This window comes from Phyllobates terribilis, unplaced genomic scaffold (genome assembly GCF_046119375.1).
Source record: "Phyllobates terribilis strain yellow unplaced genomic scaffold, ASM4611937v1 Scaffold_1__5_contigs__length_1240528914, whole genome shotgun sequence".
In the NCBI taxonomy this organism is placed as follows: Eukaryota; Metazoa; Chordata; class Amphibia; order Anura; family Dendrobatidae; genus Phyllobates; species Phyllobates terribilis.
This window is the reverse complement of record NW_027362761.1, coordinates 482450653-482475989: the sequence shown is the minus strand read 5'-3', so window position 1 is coordinate 482475989 and position 25337 is coordinate 482450653. Positions and strand designations below refer to the sequence as shown.

Below are 25337 nucleotides of genomic sequence, written 5' to 3'. Positions count from 1 at the left end.
GCTGCAGTGATAGTTGACTTTGTGGAACTTTCTCCTATCTCCTTTCTGCATCTCTGGAGCTCAGCCACAGTGATCTTGGGGTTCTTCTTTACCTCTCTCACCAAGGCTCTTCTCCCACGATTGCTCAGTTTGGCTGGACGGCCAGGTCTAGGAAGACTTCTGGTGGTCTAAAACTTCTTCCATTTAAGGATTATGGAGGCCACTGTGCTCTTAGGAACCTTGAGTAATGCAGAAATTCATTTGTAACCTTGGCCAGATCTGTGCCTAGCCACAATTTTGTCTCTGAGCTCCTTGGGCAGTTCCTTTGAGTTCATGATTCTCATTTGGTCTGACATGCACTGTGAGCTGTGAGGTCTTATATAGACAGGTGTGTGCCTTATCAAATCAAGCCCTATCAGTTTAATTAAACATAGCTGGACTCCAATAAAGGAGTAGAACCATCTCAAGGAGCGTCACAAGGAAATGGACAGCATGTGACTTAAATATGAGTGTCTGAGCAAAGGGTCTGAATACTTATGACCATGTGATATTTCAGTTTTTCTTTTTTAATAAATTTGCAAAAATTTCTACATTTCTGCTTTTTTTCAGTAAAGATGGGGTGCAGAGTGTACATTAATGAGAAAAAATTAACTTTTTAGAATTTACCAAATGGCTGCAATGAAACAAAGAGTGAAAAATTTAAAGGCGTATGAATACTTTCCGTACCCACTATAAGCCCTCAAATGGCCATATTGACCGAAAAATAAAAAAGCTATGGCTCTGGAAACAAGGGGAGCAAAAAATGAAAACAGAAAATGCTCTGGTCATTAAGGGGTTAACCAATTCAATCCTGCTGTCAATCCTTGATGGGGGCATTTACATAATTTACTGTCCTGGTGGTGCGACGACCATCGTCCCGCATTATTATAAAAAGTGTAATGTAAAAATAAGAGAAGTTTTATAAAAAAATAAAGGAATAAAAAACATAAAAATGTGAAATGTGAATCACCTGTTATCACGTTTGTCAAAGTCCGATCTCTATCAAATGCCAAAATTGCAGTTAGATCACAGTTACCCCCAAAAATGCATTAAAAAATGATGATAATGTATGTTTCATATAGTTGAAGCATTAAAACAGATCAGTGAACAAATACTCCGGCCCTCATACTGTTCGATGGAAAGAAAATTAACGTTTTGAGTCTCAAAAAATTGTGATACAAACCAAATTTTTTTTACAAGGTTCTGGATGTTTAAAGCCACTAAAATAATAAAACAAAGTAAATACGTTTGGTGTCACCGTAATCGCACCGGCCTGGAGAATCAGGATTTCAGGTCACTTTTAATGCACAATGAACGGCGTAAAAACAAAACCCATAAACCATGGTGGAATTCTGGGCTTCACAAAAATGTTAAGGGTCACTAATCTGCTCCCATTCTATGAGAAGAAGTATATCCATAGGGTGGGCTCCATGTGCCCTGGTCGGGCAGACAGGCGGGGGACAGGCATGCAGGAGTTCTGATGGGGCAGACAGGCAGGAGACCTCATGGGCAGACAGGCGGGAGACCTGTTAGGGCAGACAGGCGGGGTCCTAATGGGGCACACAGGCAGGAGTCCTGATGGGGCAGACAGGCAGGAGTCCTGATGGGGCAAACAGGCGGGGGTCCTGATGGGGCAGACAGGCGGGGGACAGGCATGCAGGAGTCCTGATGGGGCAGACAGGCAGGAGACCTCATGGGCAGACTGGCGGGAGACCTGTTAGGGCAGACAGGCGGGGTCCTAATGGGGCACACAGGCAAGAGTCCTGATGGGGCAGACAGGCAGGAGTCCTGATGGGGCAGACAGGCGGGGGTCCTGATGGGGCAGACAGGTCTTGATGGGGCAGACATGCGGGGGTCCTGATGGGGCAGACCGGCGGGGTGCCTGATGGGGCAGAAAGGTATTGATAGGGCAGACAGGTGGGCCTCCTGATGGGGCAGACAGGTCTTGATGTGGCAGACAGGTGGGGGTCCTGATGGGGCAGACAGGTGGAGGTATTGATGGGGCAGAGAGGCGGGGGTCCTGATGGGGCAGAGAGGCGGGGGTCCTGATGGGGGAGACCGGCCGGGGTCCTGATGGGGCAGACAGGCGGAGGTCCTGATGGGGCAGACAGGCGGGGGGCAGACAGCAGGGGGTACTGATTAAGCAGACAGGTCTTGATGGGGCAGACAGCCAGGGATACTGATGGGGCAGACAAGCGGGGGTACTGATGGGGCAGACAGCCGGAGGTCCTGATGAGGCAGACAGGCGGTGCTCCTGATGGGGCAGACAGGCGGGGCTCCTGATGGGTCAGACAGGCGGGGGTCCTGATGGGACAGACAGGTGGAGGTCCTGATGGGGCTGACAGGCGGAGGTCCTGATGGGGCAGACAGGCGGGGGTCCTGATGGGGCAGACAGGTGGGGGTCCTGATGGGGCAGACAGGCGGGGGCCTGATTGGGCAGACAGGCGGAGGTCCTGTTGGGGCAGACAGGTGGAGGTCCTGTTGGGGCAGACAGGCGGGGGTACTGATTGGGCAGACAGGCGGAGGTCCTGATGGGGCAGAGAGGCGGGGGTCCTGATGGGGCAAACAGGCAGGGGTCCTGATGGGGCAGACAAGCGGGGGTCCTGATGGGGCAGACAGGAGGGGGTCCTGATGGGGCAGACAGGAGGGGTCCTGATGGGGCAGACAGGTGGGGGTCCTGATGGGGCAGACAGGCGGGGGTCCTGATGGGGCAGACAGGCGGAGGTCCTGATGGGGCAGACAGGCGGGGGTCCTGATTGGGCAGACAGGCGGAGGTCCTGTTGGGGCAGACAGGCGGGGGTCCTGATTGGGCAGACAGGCGGAGGTCCTGATGGGGCAGACAGGTGGGGGTCCTGATGGGGCAGACAGGCGGGGGTCCCGATGGGGCAGACAGGTGGGGGTCCTGATGGGGCAGACAGGCGGGGGTCCTGATGGGGCATACAGACGGGGGTCCTGATGGGGCAGACAGGCAGAGGTCCTGATGGGGCAGACAGGTGGGGGTCCTGATGGGGCAGACCTTGTTCTGCAGCGGCTGATTCTACCAGTAATCTGTGGACGGTGTAATCTCCGCTGCACCCTGTCTACTGCTCCTACATAGCATACAGTACACCGGAGGGCGATGAACGCAGTCTCCACCAGGGGGCGCTGATCAGGAATCTCCTTAGCTATCTCTCCCGCAGCTCGGTGGTGATGACATATGACGGATGCCCTAGTTGGTCAGTACGTGACGGTGTGCTTGCGGCGTTCTATGGCAGGACTGGAGGAGAGTGGGGAGATTTTGTTCCGGCGCGGAGCTGGTCAGGTACCGTTCACCGGATGACTGTGGTGTAGTGTGTGGTTCGGGGCTGCCAGTTATTCTCCAGGTGGTGTCAGTGCACGGGGGACATGGAGCCGCACTATCTCTTCTCTTACCACGGACTATGCGGGGTTGTCAGGCCTCTGTCCCCATACTGCAGTGGTGCATAGATAGCTCTGAGGTTTCTGTAACTTTGACAGCAAGAATAGTGTAATGGTGCTGCTGCCGGTGGGGCCCGCCTGCCACTGGTTTTGATCAAAAATAGTATAAAAGCCGTCCCACCACGGCACGGTGACCCCATATTCGGGATGGTCCTACTCTGTCTAATATTTAAAACCTTACCATGTGTCAGAGTTGACTTCAGTGTGTGAATAAGGTCCGACAATGGATCGGGTCCCGAACTATGGACACCATCCCAGGGAAGCTATATAAATGTGTTTACCAGCTCTAGGAAGGGAGGCCACACCCAGGTTTGCATAGAATAAAAATATACAAAGAAAAAAAACACAAAAACTGAGCTTGGTGTAAGTTGGTATATATGCAGCACATAAATGTCGCTGTCTGCCCTTATTCACACACTGAGGTCAACTCTGACACATGGTAAGGTTTTAGTTTCATATTGTTGAACAATAAATTCGGTGACAATTGCCCCACGCAGGGGGAGTATCCAAAGGTTTTAAATATTAGACAGAGTAGGACCAATCCGAATATGGGGTCACCGTGTCTTGGTGGGATAGCTTTTATACTATTTTTGATTAAAAACAGTGTTACTAAGATCCTTATGTTATTTAAATGCACTTTTGCTTTTTATTTTTTTTTACAGCAGGGTTTTTGTTCGTTTTTGCTTGTTGTAGTTTTTTTCTGAATTATGGCCAGTTTAAATGTGCATTTAAGTCTGTAGTAACATAGTCACTGCAGAGTTTTGTGATAAGCCTGGACAATCCCTTTAATGATCTTTATACAGCCTCAACATATTCCTCAGAGTCCATGCACAAGCAATAGCACACATTACAGAATAAACAATCATTTAAGGTTGAAAATAAACAAAGGTCCATCTGAGTTCAAGCGATAATCCAAACTTTGATCCAAGGAAAGCAAAAACCCCATAATGTAGACACTAATGGCCCCATATTAAGGGAAAAGTTTCTGCCCGACTCCACACACCGCAATCAACATCCCATAACCTGGAATATTCTGTTTCAAGAAAGGCATCCAGAAGTCCTTGTACTTTTATAGTAAATCGACCATTACAACATCATGTGGCAGAGAGTCCCACAGTCTCACTGCTCTTACAGTGAAGAATCGCCGTCTGTGATTGTGATTAAACCTTCTTTCCCCCAGATGTATAGGCGGCCCCCTTGTCAGAGTTGCAGTCCTAGGTGTAAAAAGATCATTAGAAAGATCTCTCTACTGTCCCCCCATATATTTGTTTATTGTAATAAGATCACTCCTCAGCCTTCTTTTCTCCAAACTAAATAACCTCATATTTAATAACCTATAGTACTGCAGTTCACCCATTCCCTTAAAAGGGTGGTCCTGAGGCAAAGCATTTTTCTCCTAACTTCCTATCTAGTCCTATAATTGAAGCTATTTTCTAATATACTTGCTTTAAAAATCCCCTACTGTTACTTAGTGTTGTTGGAGTCGGGGGGCAGAGGCTGCGGTCACTGTCACAGGCTGCCTCTGCCCCCTCCCTGAAACAAAGCGTTACCAGGGACCAGGGGTGCCCGAACATTTACATGCCGCTGTATGTTAGAAAATAGTTTAGATTATGGGACTAAATAGATAGGGAGTTAGGAGAAAAATGCTTTGCCTTTGGACCACTCCTTAATAACCTTGGTCGCTCTTCTCTGCACCCGCTCTAGTTCAGCTATGTCTTTCTTATACACCGGAGACCAGAACTGTACACAGTATCAATGAATCAGTTGTCAACCCAATTACACATATTTGCGCTTGTCCTGTTGCTCTCATTTTATGTATCAACTTTTTATGTGGCACCGTATCAAGCACTTTTGAAAAGTTCAGACAGACAACATCCTCTGTTTCCCTAGTCCAGTCTGGAAATGACCTCCTCATAGAAGCTGATCAGATTAGTCTGACAGGACTGATCCATTATAAACCCGTGTTGGTGTTGGCTTATGAGTTTTTTTTCAATGAGATTCTGCAGGATAGCATGTCTTAGAAAATCCTCAAAGACTTTGCCCAAGGTCAAAGTTAAACTTACTGGCTTAGTTGAATATTGGCACCAAGTTTGCTATATGCAAAACAAACCAGAGGAGTGAGAGCCCTGCTCACAAGAGCTTACAATCTAGGAGGAAATAAAGGGGTCAGCTACTGTCTACTACATCACTAGATGGTATATTAACAGCTCTTACTTTTCTCTTCGTATTAGAGTGATGATTCGGACATCTGGGATGATACTGCATTGATCAAGGCTTACGATAAAGCGGTGTCCTCATTCAAGGTTTGTTTTGTGCATGTTGTATATCATTTATTTCTAATCTGAAGAGCAGACTTACATTTATTGCTTTTAATACAGCATATGTGAACAGAAGAGACACTATACCTTTTATATGCACACCCCGTCATATATTGAACAAAACATACAGTAGTAATACTAAGAAGCATTGCTAAGAATCTGAACACAGCCTAAGGCCTTATTCAGATGTTTGTGTTGCACTTGCGTGTTTTTCACGGATACAACCTGTACCCATTACAGTCTATGGGGCTGTTCACTTGTTTGTTTTTTCTGGTATCATCAACGCAAAGGGCCAATACAAGTCTATGGGTCCATGAAAACCCGTACAGGAGGTGGATCGCTTACATGTGTCATCCGTGTGCTGTCCGTAGAGGATAGGAGAAACGTTGTAATTTATTTATCCATTTGTGAAAAACACTGACGGTAAAAATGGACACACAGACTATACACTGACAACACACTGATTGTAAAAACGGACACACGGACTGTACACTGTCATGCTATCATTTTTTCACGTGCGTGTTTAAAAACGGACGTGTGAATGAAGCCTAATGATGTATGTAAGAGTCTTCTCATAATAAGGTTGTATGGTAATGTATTCTGTACTTTCAGAAAGCCCTGAAGAATGGAGGCGATTTCAATATGGAACCTGAGTCACCAGAGAAAAATACCAAAGCCAAAAGGAAAAATAACAAGAAAAACAGAAGCCGGAAGAAGATCAATGCTGCTCCTTTAAAAAAGGTGGTGTATTCCTGTACACATTATGTGAATTAACATTAGCCCTACACAAACCTGGACAGATGCCTGGGAGGGAGGGGAACTCATTGCTACCTTTAAGAAATGTAGCTTTTGTCTTATTATAGAGTGAAAATAGCCTGAGATTCGACCTGTTTTTGCCTATAGACTGCCTCTAGGGCAGCCATTGCTTGCCCATTTCGATCTGCCATTGCTGAAGATTAGGCTAAGCCAGGACTGCCAGCAGAACACAGCTCACTCTACCACAGCAGTAAAAGCCTCCATATGTCTTCTGTCATTGTTCTTCTACTTAGTTTTGCGCATGCGCTCAGTGTTTTCCCTGCCTGAGAATACGCAATGATGTCAGGTGTACATACCGAGCTTCATGGTCGCACTGCCCATGCCCCCGGAGGTAGCAGTGACGTAGATCTCAGCCATCCGAGAGATTTGCAAAGAGCCAGCGGTGACGTCTCTCTTACCAATTATCTCGCCCACATGCACAGGGGCGTGCTTACATGATTAAGCCCCTGCGGACAAGTCAACCACTAATTTGCACAGCTCAAATACAGCTTCTAAGTTTTATATTATTGCAACAAAAAGAGGCTTGTTAAAATGCAAGAAAAGGGTAGAGACCTGGTAGTGGTTTAGGGGTGTTATGGCAGCTGACAGGTTACTTTTAACAATTCTGGAGCGTTTTAGGGCCTCTCTGGTGCTATTCCTCTGTAATTCCGGAAGATGTATGAAAATTGATAGCAGGATTTTATTAAATACTCTGATAATTGTGCCCTTTCTGTCTGACACTTTATGCACACAATGGGCTGTATCAGACTGTGTGTGGACACCTCCTTGAGAAGGACAATGGCAATACTTAGCTGTCAATGTATTTTTAATTTTTCTTGAGGAATAACAGTCAAGGCACAAGACAGAATTATGATTATATATGGGATGGAAGTACATGCTGAGGAAGTGCTGTCAATAGCCATACTAACTAGGGCAATAACATTTTTATATTTTACTTAACTGGGTTACTGCAAATTTACTTCCTTTTGTGCCTCCTCATTGATGTGCCAACCACTTTTACACCATTGCGTTCTCTCCCTGTATCAGCGCAGCTGTTATCATCCCAATTCTCATGTTTTTTTTATATAACCAAATTGCTATTAAAGTAGTTGTCCGGTCTAAAACTACAAATCAGCAATCACTCCATGTGACTGCAGACTTGTGAATCCTCACATTGCGCGCCCTGCATATTGTGAGGATTCTCTGGCACCGAGAGAGGAGGGAGCGTGACCTCAATTATCCAATTTGCATTCATGCGGTCACTTGCCGACTAGACTGTATCTGGCCTCGCTCAATGCAAGTCTATTGAGCGAGACCAGGTACAATCTAGTCGGAATGGGGCCAGAAGTATGCAGATTGCATACTTTAGGTCACATGACGGCTCGCTGCCGGCTCCGCAGAATCTTAACAGTGAGCAATGCGCGCGATGTGAGGATTCACAAGTCTGCAGTCACATGGAGTCACTGCAGACTTGTTTTAGACTGGACAACCCCTTTTAAGGTGAACCTACATGTCTACTTATTGGTCACCTATTGTCATTTACCTGCTTTGTTCTAGTGGAGAGTTGGGGACTCTTGTAATGCAGTCTGGTCAGAGGATGGCAACTTGTATCCCGCCACCATTACTTGTATTGATGCCAAGCGAGGGACTTGTATAGTCACATATACCGGCTACGGGAATAATGAAGAACAAAGTTTGGCTGATTTGCGTTTCCCTGACAGTTCTGAAGGAGAAAGTGACCCAAGAGATGTAGTGCAGGTAAGAATCTACAGCATCGGTGAGAGTTATCGAAATTTACTTTATTTCCTAAAGTCTGATAATAAAATTGTCGGTTACCGTCACTGTGAGAAAATTGTATTTGTTAAAAAAAAAATGTAGTGGATCCCTTCAGAGAAAAGCAGCAAAAAATGTTTTCCATCTAATGGGATTCCCCTTTTGACAACGCAAAGCCTACACCGACACATAGTGACATGTAAGTGGAGTCCTGTATGACCGCTCCACTAAGTCCTTGCTATGGGCTGCCAGCAGCCGTTTGGCGCATCCGGGCAGCACCGGTTTCTCCCTTTGAATGATTACTTTGTGGAGGAAATGCCTCATTGATTCTTCCTGCCATGAAACTTTTTAGATTATGTATAAATTTATGAGAAAAAACCTTCTGTGCATCTGTCTGCGCTCATGGAAGGACAGTATGAGCCCATAGGTTTCCATGGGTTCAAGATTATGGCCTTGTGCTTGAACCCTCCAGCAGATCTTTGCAATTATGATTTGCAATCAAAGGGAGCAGCTTCCAAGTCCCTCTGTGATCTCTCATCATAAAATAAAATGTCCGCAATGCTGTCTATGACATTGTGGATAGCCTTTCAATTAAGTGTTTCTATTTAAGGATATAAATGGGGATGAACACTCAACAGATGAAAGTGAGAAGTCTTCCAGAGCGTCTGACAGCAGAGAAGAGAACAGAGCAGCCGCGCCAAAGTCCTCCAACTGGAATCTTCCCTTCCCACCTGTTGCTCCCCCATTTATGCCTGGGTTTGGACAGGTAACGATTAAATCAAATATGATTGGGATTAGTCATAAATGGCTTGCAAGAGGGGAGACGTTTCCAAACTCAGTTTTTTTTTCTTTTGCCATAAATGGCCTTCTGCATGTGCTTTGTGCTGTATAATAATGGAGAATTGTTATTTTTATCTTTGATTTTTGCACTCCGTTTTGCTTTGATGGCTCTTGCAGAAGTAATAAACTTGCTCATAGACCGATTTCTAAAGTATCCTATTGTAGAGATGTAATCCCTCTAGTCCAGTGGCTGCACATGCACGCTGTGCTTTTCACTGCTCAGTGGCCAGGATTGTGCATTCTACCTCGTGTGTTAGCGCATGTCCCTCACCACCCCTTTGGCTTGCCTTTCTCCTTAAGTCTATAGGACAGGTCTCAGGACTGTACTGTAGCCCTGAACTGGTTCTGGAGTCCTGCTGAACAGGTCAGTGGTGCAGTGCTGTAACCCAAGTGCTGCAGGCCTGGACTGTCAATCAGGCAGGAGAGCACGCCCATAACAAAACCAGAATGGTGGCAGCTTAGGCAGTGATGCGGGTAATACTGTATAATGGAAATAAGCCTTCAAAATGCACCTATACAAATTATATTTTATGTATTTACAGCATGGGGAGAAATCAAGTCCAGCACACCCCTTTCTTCCTGGATGGCCACCATCATTCCCTCCGGGTCCTCCTGTAAGTTATTTTCTTGCCACATTATTCAGGAGATTTATGGTTCCTTATAAATACATATTTATATACAGTTCTGTGCTAACATTTTAGTCAGGTGTGGAATAAATGCTGTAAAATTAGAACTGCTATTTGTTTTGGTTTTATCAATTAACAAAATGCAAAATGAACCTACAAAAGAGAAGTCTAAATCAAATCGATATTTGGTGTGACCACACTTTTCCATCAAAACAGCATCAGTTCTTCTAGGTACACATACACACTGTATGTGAAGGAACTCGGCGGGGAGGTTGTTCCAAACATCTTGGAGAACTAACCACAGAGCTTCTGTGGATGTAGACTGTGCAAATCCTTCTGTTCATGTAATCACAGACAGACTCGCTGATGTTGAGATCTGAGCTCTGTGGAGGCCATATAGTCTCTTCCAGGACTCCTTGTTCTTCCTTATGCTCAAGGTGGTAACACCAAATACTGATTTTAGTTAGATTTCTCTTTTGTTTGTTCACTTTCCATTTTGTTTATTGATTAATATAAACTATTAACACTTCTATTTTTGAAAGCATTCTTACTTTGTATCATTTATTTTCTGCCTAAAACATTTGCACACCACTGTAACACGTTCAGATTAACAGCATCACATAGCACATGCTTATTACAGAACAACCTCTGTCTGATGTCTAGAGGTCTTGGGTGCACTGTGGATGGGGCATGGCATCTTTTAGGAGACATTGTCAATCTCGGACCCTGTTCACACATATACACTGCTCAAAAAAAGGGAACACTTAAACAACTGAATATAACTCCAAGTAAATCAAACTTCTGTGAAATCAAACTGTCCACTTAGGAAGTAACACTGATTGTCAATCAATTTCACATGCTGTTGTGCAAATCGAATAGACAATAGATGGAAATTATTGGCAATTATCAAGACACCCACAATAAAGGAGTCGTTCTGCAGGTGGGGACCACAGACCACATCTCAGTACCAATGCTTTCTGGCTGATGATTTGGTCACTTTTGAATGTTGGTTGTGCTTTCACACTCGTGGTAGCATGAGACGGACTCTACAACCCACAGAAGTTGCTCCGGTAGTGCAGCTCATCCAGGATGGCACATCAATGCGAGCTGTGGCAAGAAGGTTTGCTGTGTCTGTCAGCGTAGTGTCCAGAGGCTGGAGGCGCTACCAGGAGACAGGCTAGTACACCAGGAGATGTGGAGGGGGCCGTAGGAGAGCAACAACCCAGCAGCAGGACCGCTACCTCCGCCTTTGTGCAAGCAGGAACAAGAGGAGCACTGCTAGAGCCCTGCAAAATGCAGGCTAGAAATGTGCATGTGTCTGCACAAACGATTAGAAACCGACTCCATGAGGGTGGTATGAGGACCCGACGTCCACAGATGGGGGTTGTGCTCACAGCCCAACACCGTGCAGAACGCTTTGCATTTGCCACAGAACACCAGGATTGGCAAAGTCGCCACTGGCGCCCTGTGCTCTTCACAGATGAAAGCATGTTCACACTGAGCACATGTGACAGTCTGGAGACACCATGGAGAGCGATCTGCTGCCTGCAACATCCTTCAGCATGACCTGTTTGGCAGTGGGTCAGTAATGGTGTGGGGTGGCATTTCTTTGGAGGGCTGCACAGCCCTCCATGTGCTCGCCAGAGGTAGCCTGACTGCCATTAGGTACCGAGATGAGATCCTCAGACCCCTTGTGAGACCATATGCTGGTGCGGTTGGCCCTGGGTTCCTCCTAATGCAGGACAATGCCAGACATCATGTGGCTGGAGTGTGTCAGCAGTTCCTGCCAGATGAAGGCATTGAAGCTATGGGCTGGCCCGCCCGTTTCCCAGACCTGAATCCGATTGAGCACATCTGGGACATCATGTCTCGCTCCATCCACCAACGTCACTTTGCACCACAGACTGTCCAGGAGTTGGCGGATACTTTAGTCCAGATCTGGGAGGAGATCCCACAGGAGACCATCCGCAACCTCATCAGGAGCATGCCCAGGCGTTGTAGGGAGGTCATACAGGCACGTGGAGGCCACACACAATACTGACCCTCATTTTGACTTGTATTAAGGACATTACATCAAAGTTGGATCAGCCTGTAGTGTGTTTTTCCACTTGAATTTTGGGGGTGACTCCAAATCCAGGCCTCCATTGGTTAATAAATTTGATTTCCATTGGTGATTTTTGTGTGATTTTGTTGTCAGCACATTCAACTTTGTACAGAACCAAGTATTCAATGAGAATATTTCATTCATTCAGGTCTAGGATGTGTTATTTGAGTGTTCCCTTTACTTTTTGAGCAGTGTACATGCTTTATATCAGGGTATCCAGTATTTTTGGTACCAGGAATAGCACAATCTGTAGCAGTCTTCTCTCAGCATCAAACATACTAGAACCCTAGCGTACTGCATTATGCCATAAGGCTAAGTAAGATTTTATTAAAAAGCAGAAAATGCTGGGGAACAAAAAGCGCAGTAGTCTTATCTGATGGTCAGAGCCAATAAAGTGCAGGGAGGTGCTCAGCTGATTGCTTGTGTATCACACAGCAATGGATGGATATGACATTTCAGATGCTGCATTTCCACAGGTTAAAAAAGAACTGTAATGTGCTAGAAAGGAATAAGTGGCGTTTCCGCACTGCTGAAGATCCAAGAGAGAAGCTCTAGTACAACCCCTGGCAAAAATTATGGATTAACCGGGCTCGGAGGATGTTCATTCAGTTGTTTAATGTTGTTGAAAAAAAGCAGATCACAGACATGGCACAAAACTAAAGTCATTTCAAATGGCAACTTTAGGACTTTAAGAAACACTAAAAGAAATCAAGATTAAAAATGTGGTACTCAGTAAGGGTAATTTTTTTCAGACCAAGCAGAGGGAAAAAATTATGGAATCACTCATTTCTGAGGAAAAAATTATGGAATAATGAAAAAGAAACACACAAAAGAACACTCCAATACATCACTAGTATTTTGTTGCACCACCTCTGGGTTTAATAACAGCTTGCAGTCTCTGAGGCATGGACTTAATGAGTGACAAACAGTACTCTTCATCAATCTGGCTCCAACTTTCTCTGATTGCTGTTGCCAGATCAGCTTTGCAGGTTGGAGCCTTGTCATGGACCATTTTCTTCAACTTCCACCAAAGATTTTCAGTTCGATTGAGATCCGGACTATTTGCAGGCTATGACATTGACCTTATGTGTCTTCTTTCAAGGAACGTTTTCACAGTTTTTGCTCTATGGCAGGATGCATTATCATCTTGAAAAATGATGTCATCATCCCCAAACATCCTTTCAATTGATGGGATAAGAAAACTGTCCAAAATATCAATGTAAACTTGTGCATTTATTGAAGATGTAATGACAGCCATCTCCCCAGTGCCTTTACCTGACATGCAGCCCCATATCATCAATGACTGTGGAAATTTGCATGTTCTCTTCATGCAGTCATCTTTATAAATCTCATTGGAACAGCACCAAACAAAAGTTCCAGCATCATCACCTTGCCCAATGCAGATTCGCGATTCATCACTGAATATGACTTTCATCCAGTCATCCATAGTCAACTATTGCTTTTCCTTAGCCCATTGTAACCTTGTTTTTTTCTGTTTAGGTGTTAATGATGGCTTATGTTTTTTCTGCATGTAAATCCCATTTCCTTTAGGCGGTTTCTTACAGTTCGGTCACAGACATTGACTCCAGTTTCCTCCCATTCGTTCCTCATTTGTTTTGTTGTGCATTTCCTGTTTTGAACACACATTGCTTTAAGTTTCCGGTCTTGACGCTTTGATGTCTTCCTTGGTCTACCAGTATGTTTGTCTTTAACAACCTTCCCATGTTGTATGTATTTGGTCCAGATTTTAGACACAGCTGACTGTGAACAACCAATATCTTTTGCAACATTGCGTGATGATTTACCTTTTAAGAGTTTGATAATCCTCTCCTTTGTTTCAATTGATATCATCTCGTGTTGGAGCCATGATTCATGTCAGTCCACTTGGTGCAACAGCTCTCCAAGGTGTCATTACTCCTTTTTAGATGCAGACTAACGAGCCGATCTAATTTGATGCTGGTGTTAGTTTTGGAAATGACAATTTACAGGGTGATTCCATAATTTTTTCCCTCTGCTTGGTCTGAAAAAAATTACCCTTACTGAGTACCACATTTTTTTATCTTGATTTCTTTTAGTGTTTCTTAAAGCCCTAAAGTTGCCATTTGAAATTACTTTAGTTTTGTGCCATGTCTGTGATCTGCTTTTTTTCAACAACATTAAACAACTGAATGAACATCCTCCGAGCCCGGTGATTCCATAATTTTTGCCAGGGGTTGTATGCGCTATTTGCTGATGAAGAAGTCGGAGGACTTTGAAACATGTTGATAAAAAACTGCAATAATTCATCTCGTCTCCTGAGATTTTCTTTTGGATCTTCATCAGCAGCGCAGAGAATTCACTAAGGCTATGTGCACATGGTGCATTTTTTTTCTGCGTTTTTGCTGCAGCAAATCCACGTGGAATTGGCCCCAAAATGCATTGCAAACCTTATCCCCGCATTTTCTATGGGATTTTGGAAGATCTGTGCACATGATCAGGAATTTTCCTGACAGGATTTCATGTGCTGAAAAAGAAGCAGCATGTCCATTCTTTGTGGATTTGCCAGTGTTTTTCCTATACAATGCAATAGAAAAAACGCATGGCAAATCCGCAGGCAAAAAGCACATAAAAAAGGGTAGCCTTAAGGGTAGGGTGTCACGATGTAGCTGCCGCATGTAACCAAGCACCATGCCCACCCACAAGGGTGAATGATTGCACAGGTATGCATGTAACACCTCTGTTACCACAAACACAAGGGCTGGTTTGTCCCCGTAGCCCATTAGATCAGATGGTGAGGGTCTGACACCTGGCTCCTCCACTGATCAGCTGTTTGCAGCTCCCATGGTGGTCAGAAGTACATAGTAAGTTTGCAGGGCCAGAAATGCACAGCTCCGTGGACAGTGTAGTGGTCGTTCTTTGGTACTGTATCCACGTATGGTCACTGTACCGTGTACGGAGCTGTCCTTCCTTGTGTACATCCAGCTGCTGATCAGTGGGGGTGCCAGGTATTGGACCACCACCGATCTGATATTGATTACTTGGTCAAGTGAAAATAAAATAATAAGAAGCTGGCCTATAACCATCAGTAACATTTCTCCTTTGTGCGTAGTTGATCCCCCCTCCACCTCCCATGGGTCCTGATATTGCTGAAGACGATGAAGCTTTGGGAAGCATGTTAATTGCCTGGTACATGAGTGGCTATCATACTGGTTACTACCTGGTAAGTGGAGCCGCATATGGCAACATAGGATACTGTTAAGACTCGTGTTTTGCATTTTATAAATTTAATTTTTTTAATTTTAACCCCTTTATGAAATGAATTTAATGTTTTTGAGCGATCATTTTTTTATTCTTCTTCCTAGAGCCATTTAGCTTTATTTATTCATCACCATAGGCGTGTGAGGACTGGTCTTTTGTGTTGTACTTTTGAATGACTCCATTCCCCTTTACCATGTACTGAAAAATGGGGATATCATTATAAATGTGGTAAAATGGTGGCAATAAAATGAATTGCACCATCATTTTATGGCTTTCATTATTTGATAAAAATGTCCTGGAAATATTATTCTTCAGGTCAGTATGATTATTATTTATTAGGATTTTTTTCTGTCTATTTCAGTGGTCCAAAAAAAAAAATTAGGCTTATCTGTATTTTCTGACTCCCATCGTGTTTTTATTTTTCAGTCAATGGAGCTGTGTGAAGTCTTGTTTTTTGCGCTCAAAGCTTCAGTTTTTATTAAGTTTTGGCATACACATGTTTAATCTATTTTTTAATTATTGGGGTAATGTGGTAATAACTCTGGACCACTTCAATCGATCCCATTGATTCTGAGACTGTTTTTTTGTGACACATTGTATGTTATGGTAGTGGTAAATTTAGGTCAATATTTTTTGAGTTTATTTCTGAAAATATCGGAATTTTGGCAAAAATTTCGCAATTTTCCAACTTTTCATTTTTATGCCTTTAAACTGGAGAGTTATGGCACACAAAATAGTTAATAAAGAACTTTTACCACATGTCTACTTTACATCTGCATCATTTTTGAAGCATAATTTTTTTTTGTTAGAAGGGTTAAAGATTATCAGCAATTTTTCAGTTTTTCAACAAAATTTACAAAAACACCTTTTTTTAACCCATTAGTGACTGGACCAATTTTTTATAACCTGACCAGTGTCACTTTATGTAGTAATAACTCTGGAACGCTTCAACATAGCTCATTGATTTTGAGATTGTTTTTTGTGACACATGATACTTTATAATGGTAAATTTAGGTTGATTTTGTTTTACATTTATATATAAAAATATCAGAAAAAAAATGTTTTAAAAATTGCAATTTTCAAACTTTAAATGACTATCCCTTTAATCCCAATAGTCATACCATACAAAAACATTAATAAATAACATTTCCCTCATGTCTGCTTTACATCAGCACCATTTGTAAAGTGTCGTTTTATTTTGTTATCATTCTAGAAGGTTTAAAAATAGCAGTAATTTTTCATTTTTTTTCAAGGAAATTTACAAAACTTATTTTTATAGGGACCTGTTCAGTTTTGAAGTGACTTTGGGGGTTCTATATGTTGGAAACCACCCAAAAGTGATACCATTTTAAAAAACGCACCCCTCAATATATTTAAAATTGCTTTCAGGTAGTTCATTAACCCTTCTGGTTCTTTTCAGGAGGTAATGGAAAGTGACATGACAGGAATGAAAGTTTATTTTTACCACCTAAATTTTGATAACTTCTGAACGGACCACTATAGCCGGAAGACTCTAAGGCCGTTATTTGGCCGTTACCTGTCATGGCAAATATCAGGACCTCACAATCAAGAGCTCAGGGTGCCTATGTGGTTAAAGAGGGAGCCCCCACACTGTTAGCTATTTAGATTCTGTAGTCACTATTGACAGAAGAATCTAAGGGGTTAAACGTCCATCGTCGGTGCCAACACTGATCCTGGCTGATGCAGCAAGTTGTCAGCTATAGTGTATAGGTGACATCTAGAGGATAGTCACTTGTCGGGGAACGCTAGTCTCTTATATCGCAGGTCAGTAAAAAGACGTCTATTGGTCATTAAGTGGTTAAGGAATCACAACACATTTGAAGTGATTTTGGCAGGTCTATTTGACGCAAAATACCCAAAAGTGACACCATTCTAAAAATTACACCCCCCTCAGCCACATTCAAGAAGCTTATTAACCCTTCAGGTGATTCACAGGATTTAATGCCATGTGGAAGGAAAAGTTAAAATGTAACTTTATCCCACAAAAAATGTTTTTGCCCCAAAGTTTTCATTTTTACAAGGGTAATGGAGAAAATGGATTGTACAATTTGTTGTAGATGTAGTAGACCGCGCCTGAGTGTCCGTCTCCAGGAATTTCTGCACGTCAGAGTGCACATTTGCTCTGTCAGCACCATTAGAGTTTATGACTCCGTCGGCGCGTACTCCTGAATCCCGTTTTGCATGTAAACCCCGACAGGATCACCAAACGGGCGCCTGAACGCAGTGTGCAAGCACCCTAAGACTGCTTTATTCTTTGGCTCAGTACGATTTTAGCGATACCACATTTATATTTTTCTTTTTTATGTTTTGCTGCTTTTACACAATACAAACTATTTTATAGAAAAAAATAATTATTTTTGCATCACTTTATTCTAAGTGCTATAGCTTTTTTAGGTTTGCACCGATGGAGCTGTACAGCAGCTTGTTTTTCAGCAATACCATTTTTATTTACATTCGTCTTTTTTTGATTGTGCAGATCTTGTTCTGGCCGCTACTGTTGCACAGCGGGTATCATGCTTGGCATAGTGCGGGCTCCGCTCCTGAGCCTGCTCCATACATTCAACACGACCACATGCTGTAAACTTGTCATGTGATTATCAAGTTACTCTAAAACAAATAATAGTGCACAAAACCTGCTATGTAGCGATTTGTCAGAGAGAAACATTGAGACCTCAATTTGAAAGTAACTAGATGTTGGCTATTGGGTAATGGAACACATGATTGTGTTTCTTCATAAAGAATGGACAGGGTATATAACATTTAAGTAACAGCTCTCGATGCATCAAATATTGTTTTTCTTTCAGGGTTTAAAGCAGAGTCGAATGGAAGCTTCATATGGAAAGTATTCACGTCCTAAATAGTACCAACCAGGAACATGTGAGTATTGTGGCCTCAGAATAGATTTTTCTGTCTCTCTGTACCCATAGCATACTATGATATGTAATAAACCAGTGCGAGAATCTCTCCCAGCTCCTACCTATATTCGTACACTGGGCTCGAAGAGCTGTTAGTTTGAACTCCGCACCCATCAAGGGGACAACCTGTAGTCAGCTTGTCAATGGACCTTTCTGAAGCAAAATGAGGGAATTAAAGTAAACAACCTGTTACATAAAAGCCCAAGTAATTTTCCTAACTTCTAATATTCCTGTACAATTCTAACTTTTTTTCTTTTTTTTTCCCTCATATTTCCTTACAGCTGGCATCTCTCCCAGGGAGAGGATAGGACTATCAGTGACAAGAAAGACGGACGTTTCTTCTTCTCTTCTCTTTTCTTTTTTTTTGTGTTATTCCTTCATCTGATATAGTTGTCCTCAGATGTTGGTTTGGTTATTAAATGCGAACCTCCATTTACAAAAGAAAAATGATTATAGTGCCGGACTTTGCAGTCTAATCGTTTTTGAAAATCTAGAGTTTTTCACTGTTAACTCGCAGAGACAACCTGAGATCAGGCTGTGGGCCACACTATACTCTATACAAGGCTGCGTCCTGCTGGTGGGCTGCTGATCAGTGGGGGAGTGAGTGTCCGAGGGTCTTACAGTACTGGAGACTGAAGCTAAGAGTGATGAGCAGGACTCTGCCTGGATTAGTGCAGCACAGACTTAGGGCGGTCCGTGTTGCAGGTTTGTAGTAAAAACTTTTAATAAAGTGATTTAAAAAATGAGAATATTACAATGTCCTGCACTGAAATAATTTGTGTTTTGAAAGCAGAAGTACTCTTCAATCATCTTGTGTAATTGAGGGCTTATTAGCCAAAACTGGAAAACTAAGCCCATGCTTCAATTAATTAAGTCCAATTATCAGAGGTACAGAGAAACCACATTTAATCCTATAATTACTGCCAATTAAAAATATAATAAACTACACTAGTCCTTTTATCAAAATTATATCATACTTTATTAACAAACGTTAAAAACACAATCCCGAAAGACAAAAAAAAATCATTAAAAAAAAAATCATTAAAAAAAAAACATGAAACCTGAAAAAAGGGCATAGTGGTAAAATGGAAATTGCATGATTTACCATAAATAAACAGTCCATAAGGCCAAACTTAAAGGGGGATTCCCATCTCCAAGGTCCTATCCCAATATGTAGTAGGTGTAGTGATAATGATAATAATCATGTGCAGGCATTGCTGGACCTTAGGAGTCCATGGTTAGGACCACTGATTTAGTGACAACTAGTTGCTAGTGGTCATAACCATGGATACCTAAGGTCCTGCAATGCCTGCACATGAGGAGAGAGACAGCGAATCAGAAAAACTATACTACATTTCTAGTTGGAGGTATTTGCTAATATTATTATTATTACACCTACTACATATCAGGAATAGGATCTTGGAGATGGGAATACCCCTTTAACACCATAGGTATGGATATAACAAACAGTCTTTATAACCCTATATGAACAGCCAGTGCTAGATGTAAAAATCTTAGTTGATGCCATAGGTAATCAGGAAACCCCCCTACATTACCATCCACATAGTGTCATGCAGTCAGACTCCTATACCCACCATTTGCCATCATCCATAGAAACCAACAGCCGCCCAGTACCCCTAATTAGTCGCTACTGTAACTGAGCCCATTACTGTTCGTTGTATAACGACTGTACACTTTTTAAAATGGATTAATGCATTTAATAATCTCCACACACTTGTATAATAATAATAATTCAAGACAATGTGGATTTGGCTGATCAAAGAGCGAGAAAATGGGTCAGGCAACTAAAGTGTGAAGGGTGTCCAAAGACGAAACCTTGCAGAGCAGAATCTGTTTCCTGCTGTCATATTAAGACTAGTGTTGAGCATTCCGATACTGTAATATCGGGTATCGGCCGATATTCGCAGTATCGGAATTCCGATACTTAATTCCGATACTTTTACAATATCGAATACCGGAATCGGAAGTTCCCATAATGCCTGCGCTCTGCAGTGTCTGTGAAGGATGACAAGCTGGATGGCAGCGCGATCCAGCTTGTCATCAGAATGCCATCCCAGCGGGGGAGAATTCTCCTGATTGTTTAAAAGCCGGCGCGCGGTAAAAAGCCGCCGGCTTTTAAACAATCACACAGCCCCATACTGCTTCCCCGCAGCCTCCCACCCCGATCCTCCGCTCCCCTCGCCACCTCCCATCCCGATCGTAAGTTAGGACCGGGCAGGGAGCGCAGCACCAAGGAGCGAAGGACCCGGGCGGGGAAGCCGGCAGTGAAAAGACTTCACCGCCGGCTTTCCCGTTCTGTGCTGCGCTTTCCCGCCGGTTATTTCAAATGAACAGCTGAGGTATCAGGTGATGCCGATCAGCTGTTCATTTGAAGTAGCCGCGGTGCCCTCAGAGGGTTCATGTGAGTTCATGCTTGACTGCATGAACTCACATGAACTTTCCCACGACCGCACAGGTCAGCCACACCTCACAGACCATCAGACCGGTCATGATTAGTGTGTGTGCGGGGTGTCTGTGTGCGGGGTGTCTGTGTGCGGGGTGTCTGTGTGCGGGGTGTCTGTGTGCGGGGTGTCTGTGTGCGGGGTGTCTGTGTGCGGGGTGTCTGTGTGCGGGGTGTCTGTGTGCGGGGTGTCTGTGTGCGGGGTGTCTGTGTGCGGGGTGTCTGTGTGCGGGGTGTCTGTGCGATGTTTGTGCGGGTGTCTGTGCGTGCAGGCAGACATAGGCCGATGTGACACTACTACTCCCATCGGCCTATGTCTGTCCCCCGTCCACTCGTGCCAGCAGGATCAGCTCGATGGGAGCAGTAGTTCCCATCAGTCTGATCCTGCTATTTAAATTGCCCTACTGTGCCCCAATAAATGTTAAATACATGTCATTGGTGGCCAGTGGTTACCTACAATAAATTAGTTCATACATTACCTGTCCCCGCCGATCGCCACCTAAAATAAAGTAAAAAATAAAAAACTACACCTATACTCACCTAGACACCTAATTCCCCGAAGCCATCGATCTCCTGTAATAAAATATAAAATAATAAACCACAACCTTATCCTTACCCCTCCGGAGTAGTCCACGAGTGTCCCACGAAGATCTCCAGTTCAGAGCAGCCACATAGAATGTGACCGCTCTGAACCGCTGCCGCCGCTAGAATGACGGGGCCGTAAAGCAGCCCCGTCATTGCATAAGCGGGTTCACCGGAGTTCAGGCAGCGCTGCTCCGGTTAGCTGCTTTACGGCCCTGCTGTATCGTGAGAAATTCCCACGGTACAGCACTGCCGTAAAGGAGGTCTCCGGAGCTGCGCTGCCTGAATGCACTCCGGTGACCTCAGTCAGTGGCTCCCGCTGCCGGGAGCGGACGTGTTCCCGGCAGTGTGAGCTTACAGCAGCCATGCACAGCTGTCACCATCTCCAGATGTGACAGCTGTGCATGGGAGATCAGCACAGGAACGTGGACAGGTAACTATTATTTTTAGTGAACTAAGAATTAAATAAAATGGTGTGTTTTATTTCAAATAAATTATTTTTTTCTGGGTGTAGTGTGTTTTTTCTTTTTAACACTTTGTAGGTTAGTAATGGGGGTGTCTTATAGACGCCCATCATTACTAACCTGGGCTTCATGGCAGCTGGCGCTGACATGAACCCCACCACTATTACCCCCTGCCACCGCACCAGGGCAGCGTGGAAGAGCGAGGCTAAGTGCCAGAATTGGCGCATCCTACGGATGCGCCATTTCTGGGGCGGCTGACGGCTGGTGTTTCTAGCCTGGGAGGGGGCCATTATTCATGGCACCCTTCCTGGGCTATTAATATCAGCCCCCAGCTGTCTGCCTAGCCTTTGCTAGCTATTAAAATAGGGGGGACCCCACGTCATTTTTTTGGGGGGGGTCCCCCATTTTAATAGCTAGTAAAGGCTAGGTATTCAGCTGGGGGCTGATATTAGTAGCCTGGGAAGCTCCGTGCGTTTTACCCCCTTCCCAGGCTTCAAACATCTGCCCCAGCTGTCTGCTTAACCTCCGCTAGAGACTAAAATTATGGGGGATCCCACGCCATTTTTTTTTTAAATAAATCCTTTATTTTAACACTAAATGACATTTGAGGAGTTAATAAAGATGCAGTCCCTAAATTATTATTTATTTTTTAATTAATTTTTCCCAAAACTTTTGACGTGGGCTTCGCCATATTTTTGTATGCCAGCCAGGTACAGCATCCAGCTTCTATGAACGCGCCATTTTCCGGGGCGGCTGCGGACTGCAATTTTCAGCGGGGGGGGGGGGGGAGGGGGGCAGAAAGCTTGGGCCTCCCTGCGCTGCGGATTCCAGCCCCCAGCTGCCTAGTTGTACCTGGCTGGACACAAAAATAGGGAGAAGCTCCACGTTTTTTTTTTTTTCATTATTTCATGAAATTCATGGAATAATTAAGAAAAAAAGGGCTTCCCTATATTGTTGTGTCCGGCTAGGTACAAATAGGCAGCTGGTGGTTGGGGGCAGCCCGTTCCTGCCTGCTGTACCTGGCTGGACACAAATATAGTGCAAAGCCCCACGTCAATTTTTTTTAATTATTTCAGGAAATTCATGAAATAATTAAAAAAAAATTGACGTGGGGCTTCGCTCTATATTTGTGTCCAGCCAGGTACAGCAGGCAGGAACGGGCTGCCCCCAACCACCAGCTGCCTATTTGTACCTAGCCGGACACAACAATATAGGGAAGCCCTTTTTTTCTTAATTATTCCATGAATTTCATGAAATAATTAAAAAAAAAAAAATGCGTGGGGCTTCGCCCTATTTTTGTGTCCAGCCAGGTACAACAAGGCAGCTGGGGGCTGGAATCCGCAGCGCAGGGAGGCCCAAGCTTTCTGGGCCCCACCCGCTGCAAATTGCAGTCCGCAGCCGCCCCGGAAAATGGCGCGTTCATAGAAGCGCCATCTTCTGGCGCTGTACCCAACTCATCCAGGGCCCTGGTGCGGTGGCTCACTGGGTAATAAAGGGGTTAAGGCCAGCTTGGCATTATCAGCTGGCCCTAAGCCCGAAATTCATGGGGTCACGCCAATATTAGACATGACCGCCATGAATTTCTAGTAAAGTATTTAAAAAAAACACAAACACCCAGAAAAAAGTCCTTTAATTGAAATAAAGACACAATTCTTTATTGTTCTAAATTAAACCATACTTACCGTCACGCCCATTCCAGCTGAAGCCAACGATCTCCTGCAATAAAAGTAAAATAATAAAGCAACATCATCCTTACCTTTCCATGGCTCCCACGACAGCTTCAGCTCTGCTTCATCGAGATGACAGCCTGGATCGCAGCAGAAAGTTGCCATCCAGCCTGTCATCCCGCAGACACTGAGAAGCGCAGGCATGCTTGCGCTCCTCAGTGTCAGGCTGTGACGGCATCCCGATAAGCCGAGTCTCTCACGCTCACCGCATGCGCAGGAGAATTTTCCCACGCTGTCAGTGACGTGCATGAGGTGAGCTGAGTTCATTGGACATGACCTCGGCTCATCTGGATGCCGTCACAGCCAGACACTGAGGAGCGCAAGCATGCCTGCGCTTCTCAGTGTCTGCGGGATGATAGGCTGGATGGCAGCGTTCTGCTGCGGTCCAGCCTGTCATCTCGATGTAGCAGAGCTGGAGCCGTCGTGGGAGCCATGGAAAGGTAAGGATGAGGTTGCTTTATTATTTTTCTTTTATTGCAGGAGATCGTTGGCTTCAGCTGGAATGGGCGTGATGGTAAGTATGGTTTAATTTAGAACAATAAAGAATTGTGTGTTTATTTCAATTAAAGGACTTTTTTCTGGGTGTTTGTGTTTTTTTTAAATACTTTACTAGAAATTCATGGTGGTCATGTCTAATATTGGCGTGACCCCATGAATTTCGGGCTTAGGGCCAGCTGATAATGCCAAGCTGGCCTTAACCCCTTTATTACCCAGTGAGCCACCGCACCAGGGCCCTGGATGAGTTGGGTACAGCGCCAGAAGATGGCGCTTCTATGAACGCGCCATTTTCCGGGGCGGCTGCGGACTGCAATTTGCAGCGGGTGGGGCCCAGAAAGCTTGGGCCTCCCTGCGCTGCAGATTCCAGCCCCCAGCTGCCTAGTTGTACCTGGCTGGACACAAAAATAGGGCGAAGCTCCACGTTTTTTTTTTTTTAATTCATGAAATTCATGGAATAATTAAGAAAAAAAGGGCTTCCCTATATTGTTGTGTCCGGCTAGGTACAAATAGGCAGCTGGTGGTTGGGGGCAGCCCGTTCCTGCCTGCTGTACCTGACTGGACACAAATATAGGGCGAAGCCCCACATCAATTTTTTTTAATTATTTCATGAATTTCCTGAAATGATTTAAAAAAAATTGACGTGGGGCTTCGCACTATATTTGTGTCCAGCCAGGTACAGCAGGCAGGAACGGGCTGCCCCCAACCACCAGCTGCCTATTTGTACCTGGTTGGACACAACAATATAGGGAAGCCCTTTTTTTCTTAATTATTTCATGAATTTCATGAAATAATTAAAAAAAAAAAATACGTGGAGCTTCGCCCTATTTTTGTGTCCAGCCAGATACAACTATGCAGCTGGGGGCTGGAATCCGCAGCGCAGGGAGACCCAAGCTTTCTGGGCCACCCCCGCTGCAAATTGCAGTCCGCAGCCGCCCCAGAAAATGGCGCGTTCATTGAAGCGCCATCTTCTGGCGCTGTACCCAACTCATCCAGGGCCCTGGTGCGGTGGCTCACTGGGTAACAAAGGGGTTAGGGCCAGCTTGGTATTATCAGCTGGCCCTAAGCCCAAAATTCATGGGGTCACGCCAATATTAGACATGACCACCATGAATTTCTAGTAAAGTATTTAAAAAAACACAACACCCAGAAAAAAGTCCTTTAATTGAAATAAACACACAATTCTTTATTGTTCTAAATTAAACCATACTTACCATCACGCCCATTCCAGCTGAAGCCAACGATCTCCTGCAATAAAAGTAAAATAATAAAGCAACCTCATCCTTACCTTTCCATGGCTCCCACGACAGCTTCAGCTCTGCTACATCGAGATGACAGGCTGGACCGCAGCAGAACGCTGCCATCCATCCTGTCATCCCGCAGACACTGAGAAGCACAGGCATGCTTGTGCTCCTCAATGTCTGGCTGTGACGGCATAAAGATGAGCCGAGGTCATGTCCAATGAACTCAGCTCACCTCATGTACGTCACTGACAGCGTGGGAAA

General features: G+C 44.4%; 1 protein-coding gene across 1 annotated transcript; it reads left to right on the top strand.

Moving 5' to 3' along the window:
• The first annotated feature begins 3165 nt into the window (after window positions 1-3165).
• On the top strand, window positions 3166-19106 carry SMN2 (survival of motor neuron 2, centromeric). Its single transcript, XM_073679568.1, has 9 exons — window positions 3166-3319; window positions 5706-5777; window positions 6405-6533; window positions 8145-8345; window positions 8971-9126; window positions 9743-9814; window positions 15019-15129; window positions 17993-18065; window positions 18385-19106. Exons 1-8 carry the CDS (start codon window positions 3215-3217, stop codon window positions 18047-18049), a joined length of 903 nt encoding a protein of 300 aa, XP_073535669.1. The 5' UTR covers window positions 3166-3214; the 3' UTR covers window positions 18050-18065; window positions 18385-19106.
• Window positions 19107-25337: the final 6231 nt, after the last annotated feature.

Coding starts and splice junctions, on each gene's coding strand:
- SMN2 (XM_073679568.1), top strand. CDS start 3,215: ATGACGGATGCCCTAGTTGGTCAGTACGTGACGGTGTGCTTGCGGCGT. Junction 8,346..8,970: donor ACCCAAGAGATGTAGTGCAG/GTAAGAATCTAC, acceptor TTTCTATTTAAG/GATATAAATGGGGATGAACA. Junction 9,127..9,742: donor TTATGCCTGGGTTTGGACAG/GTAACGATTAAA, acceptor ATGTATTTACAG/CATGGGGAGAAATCAAGTCC.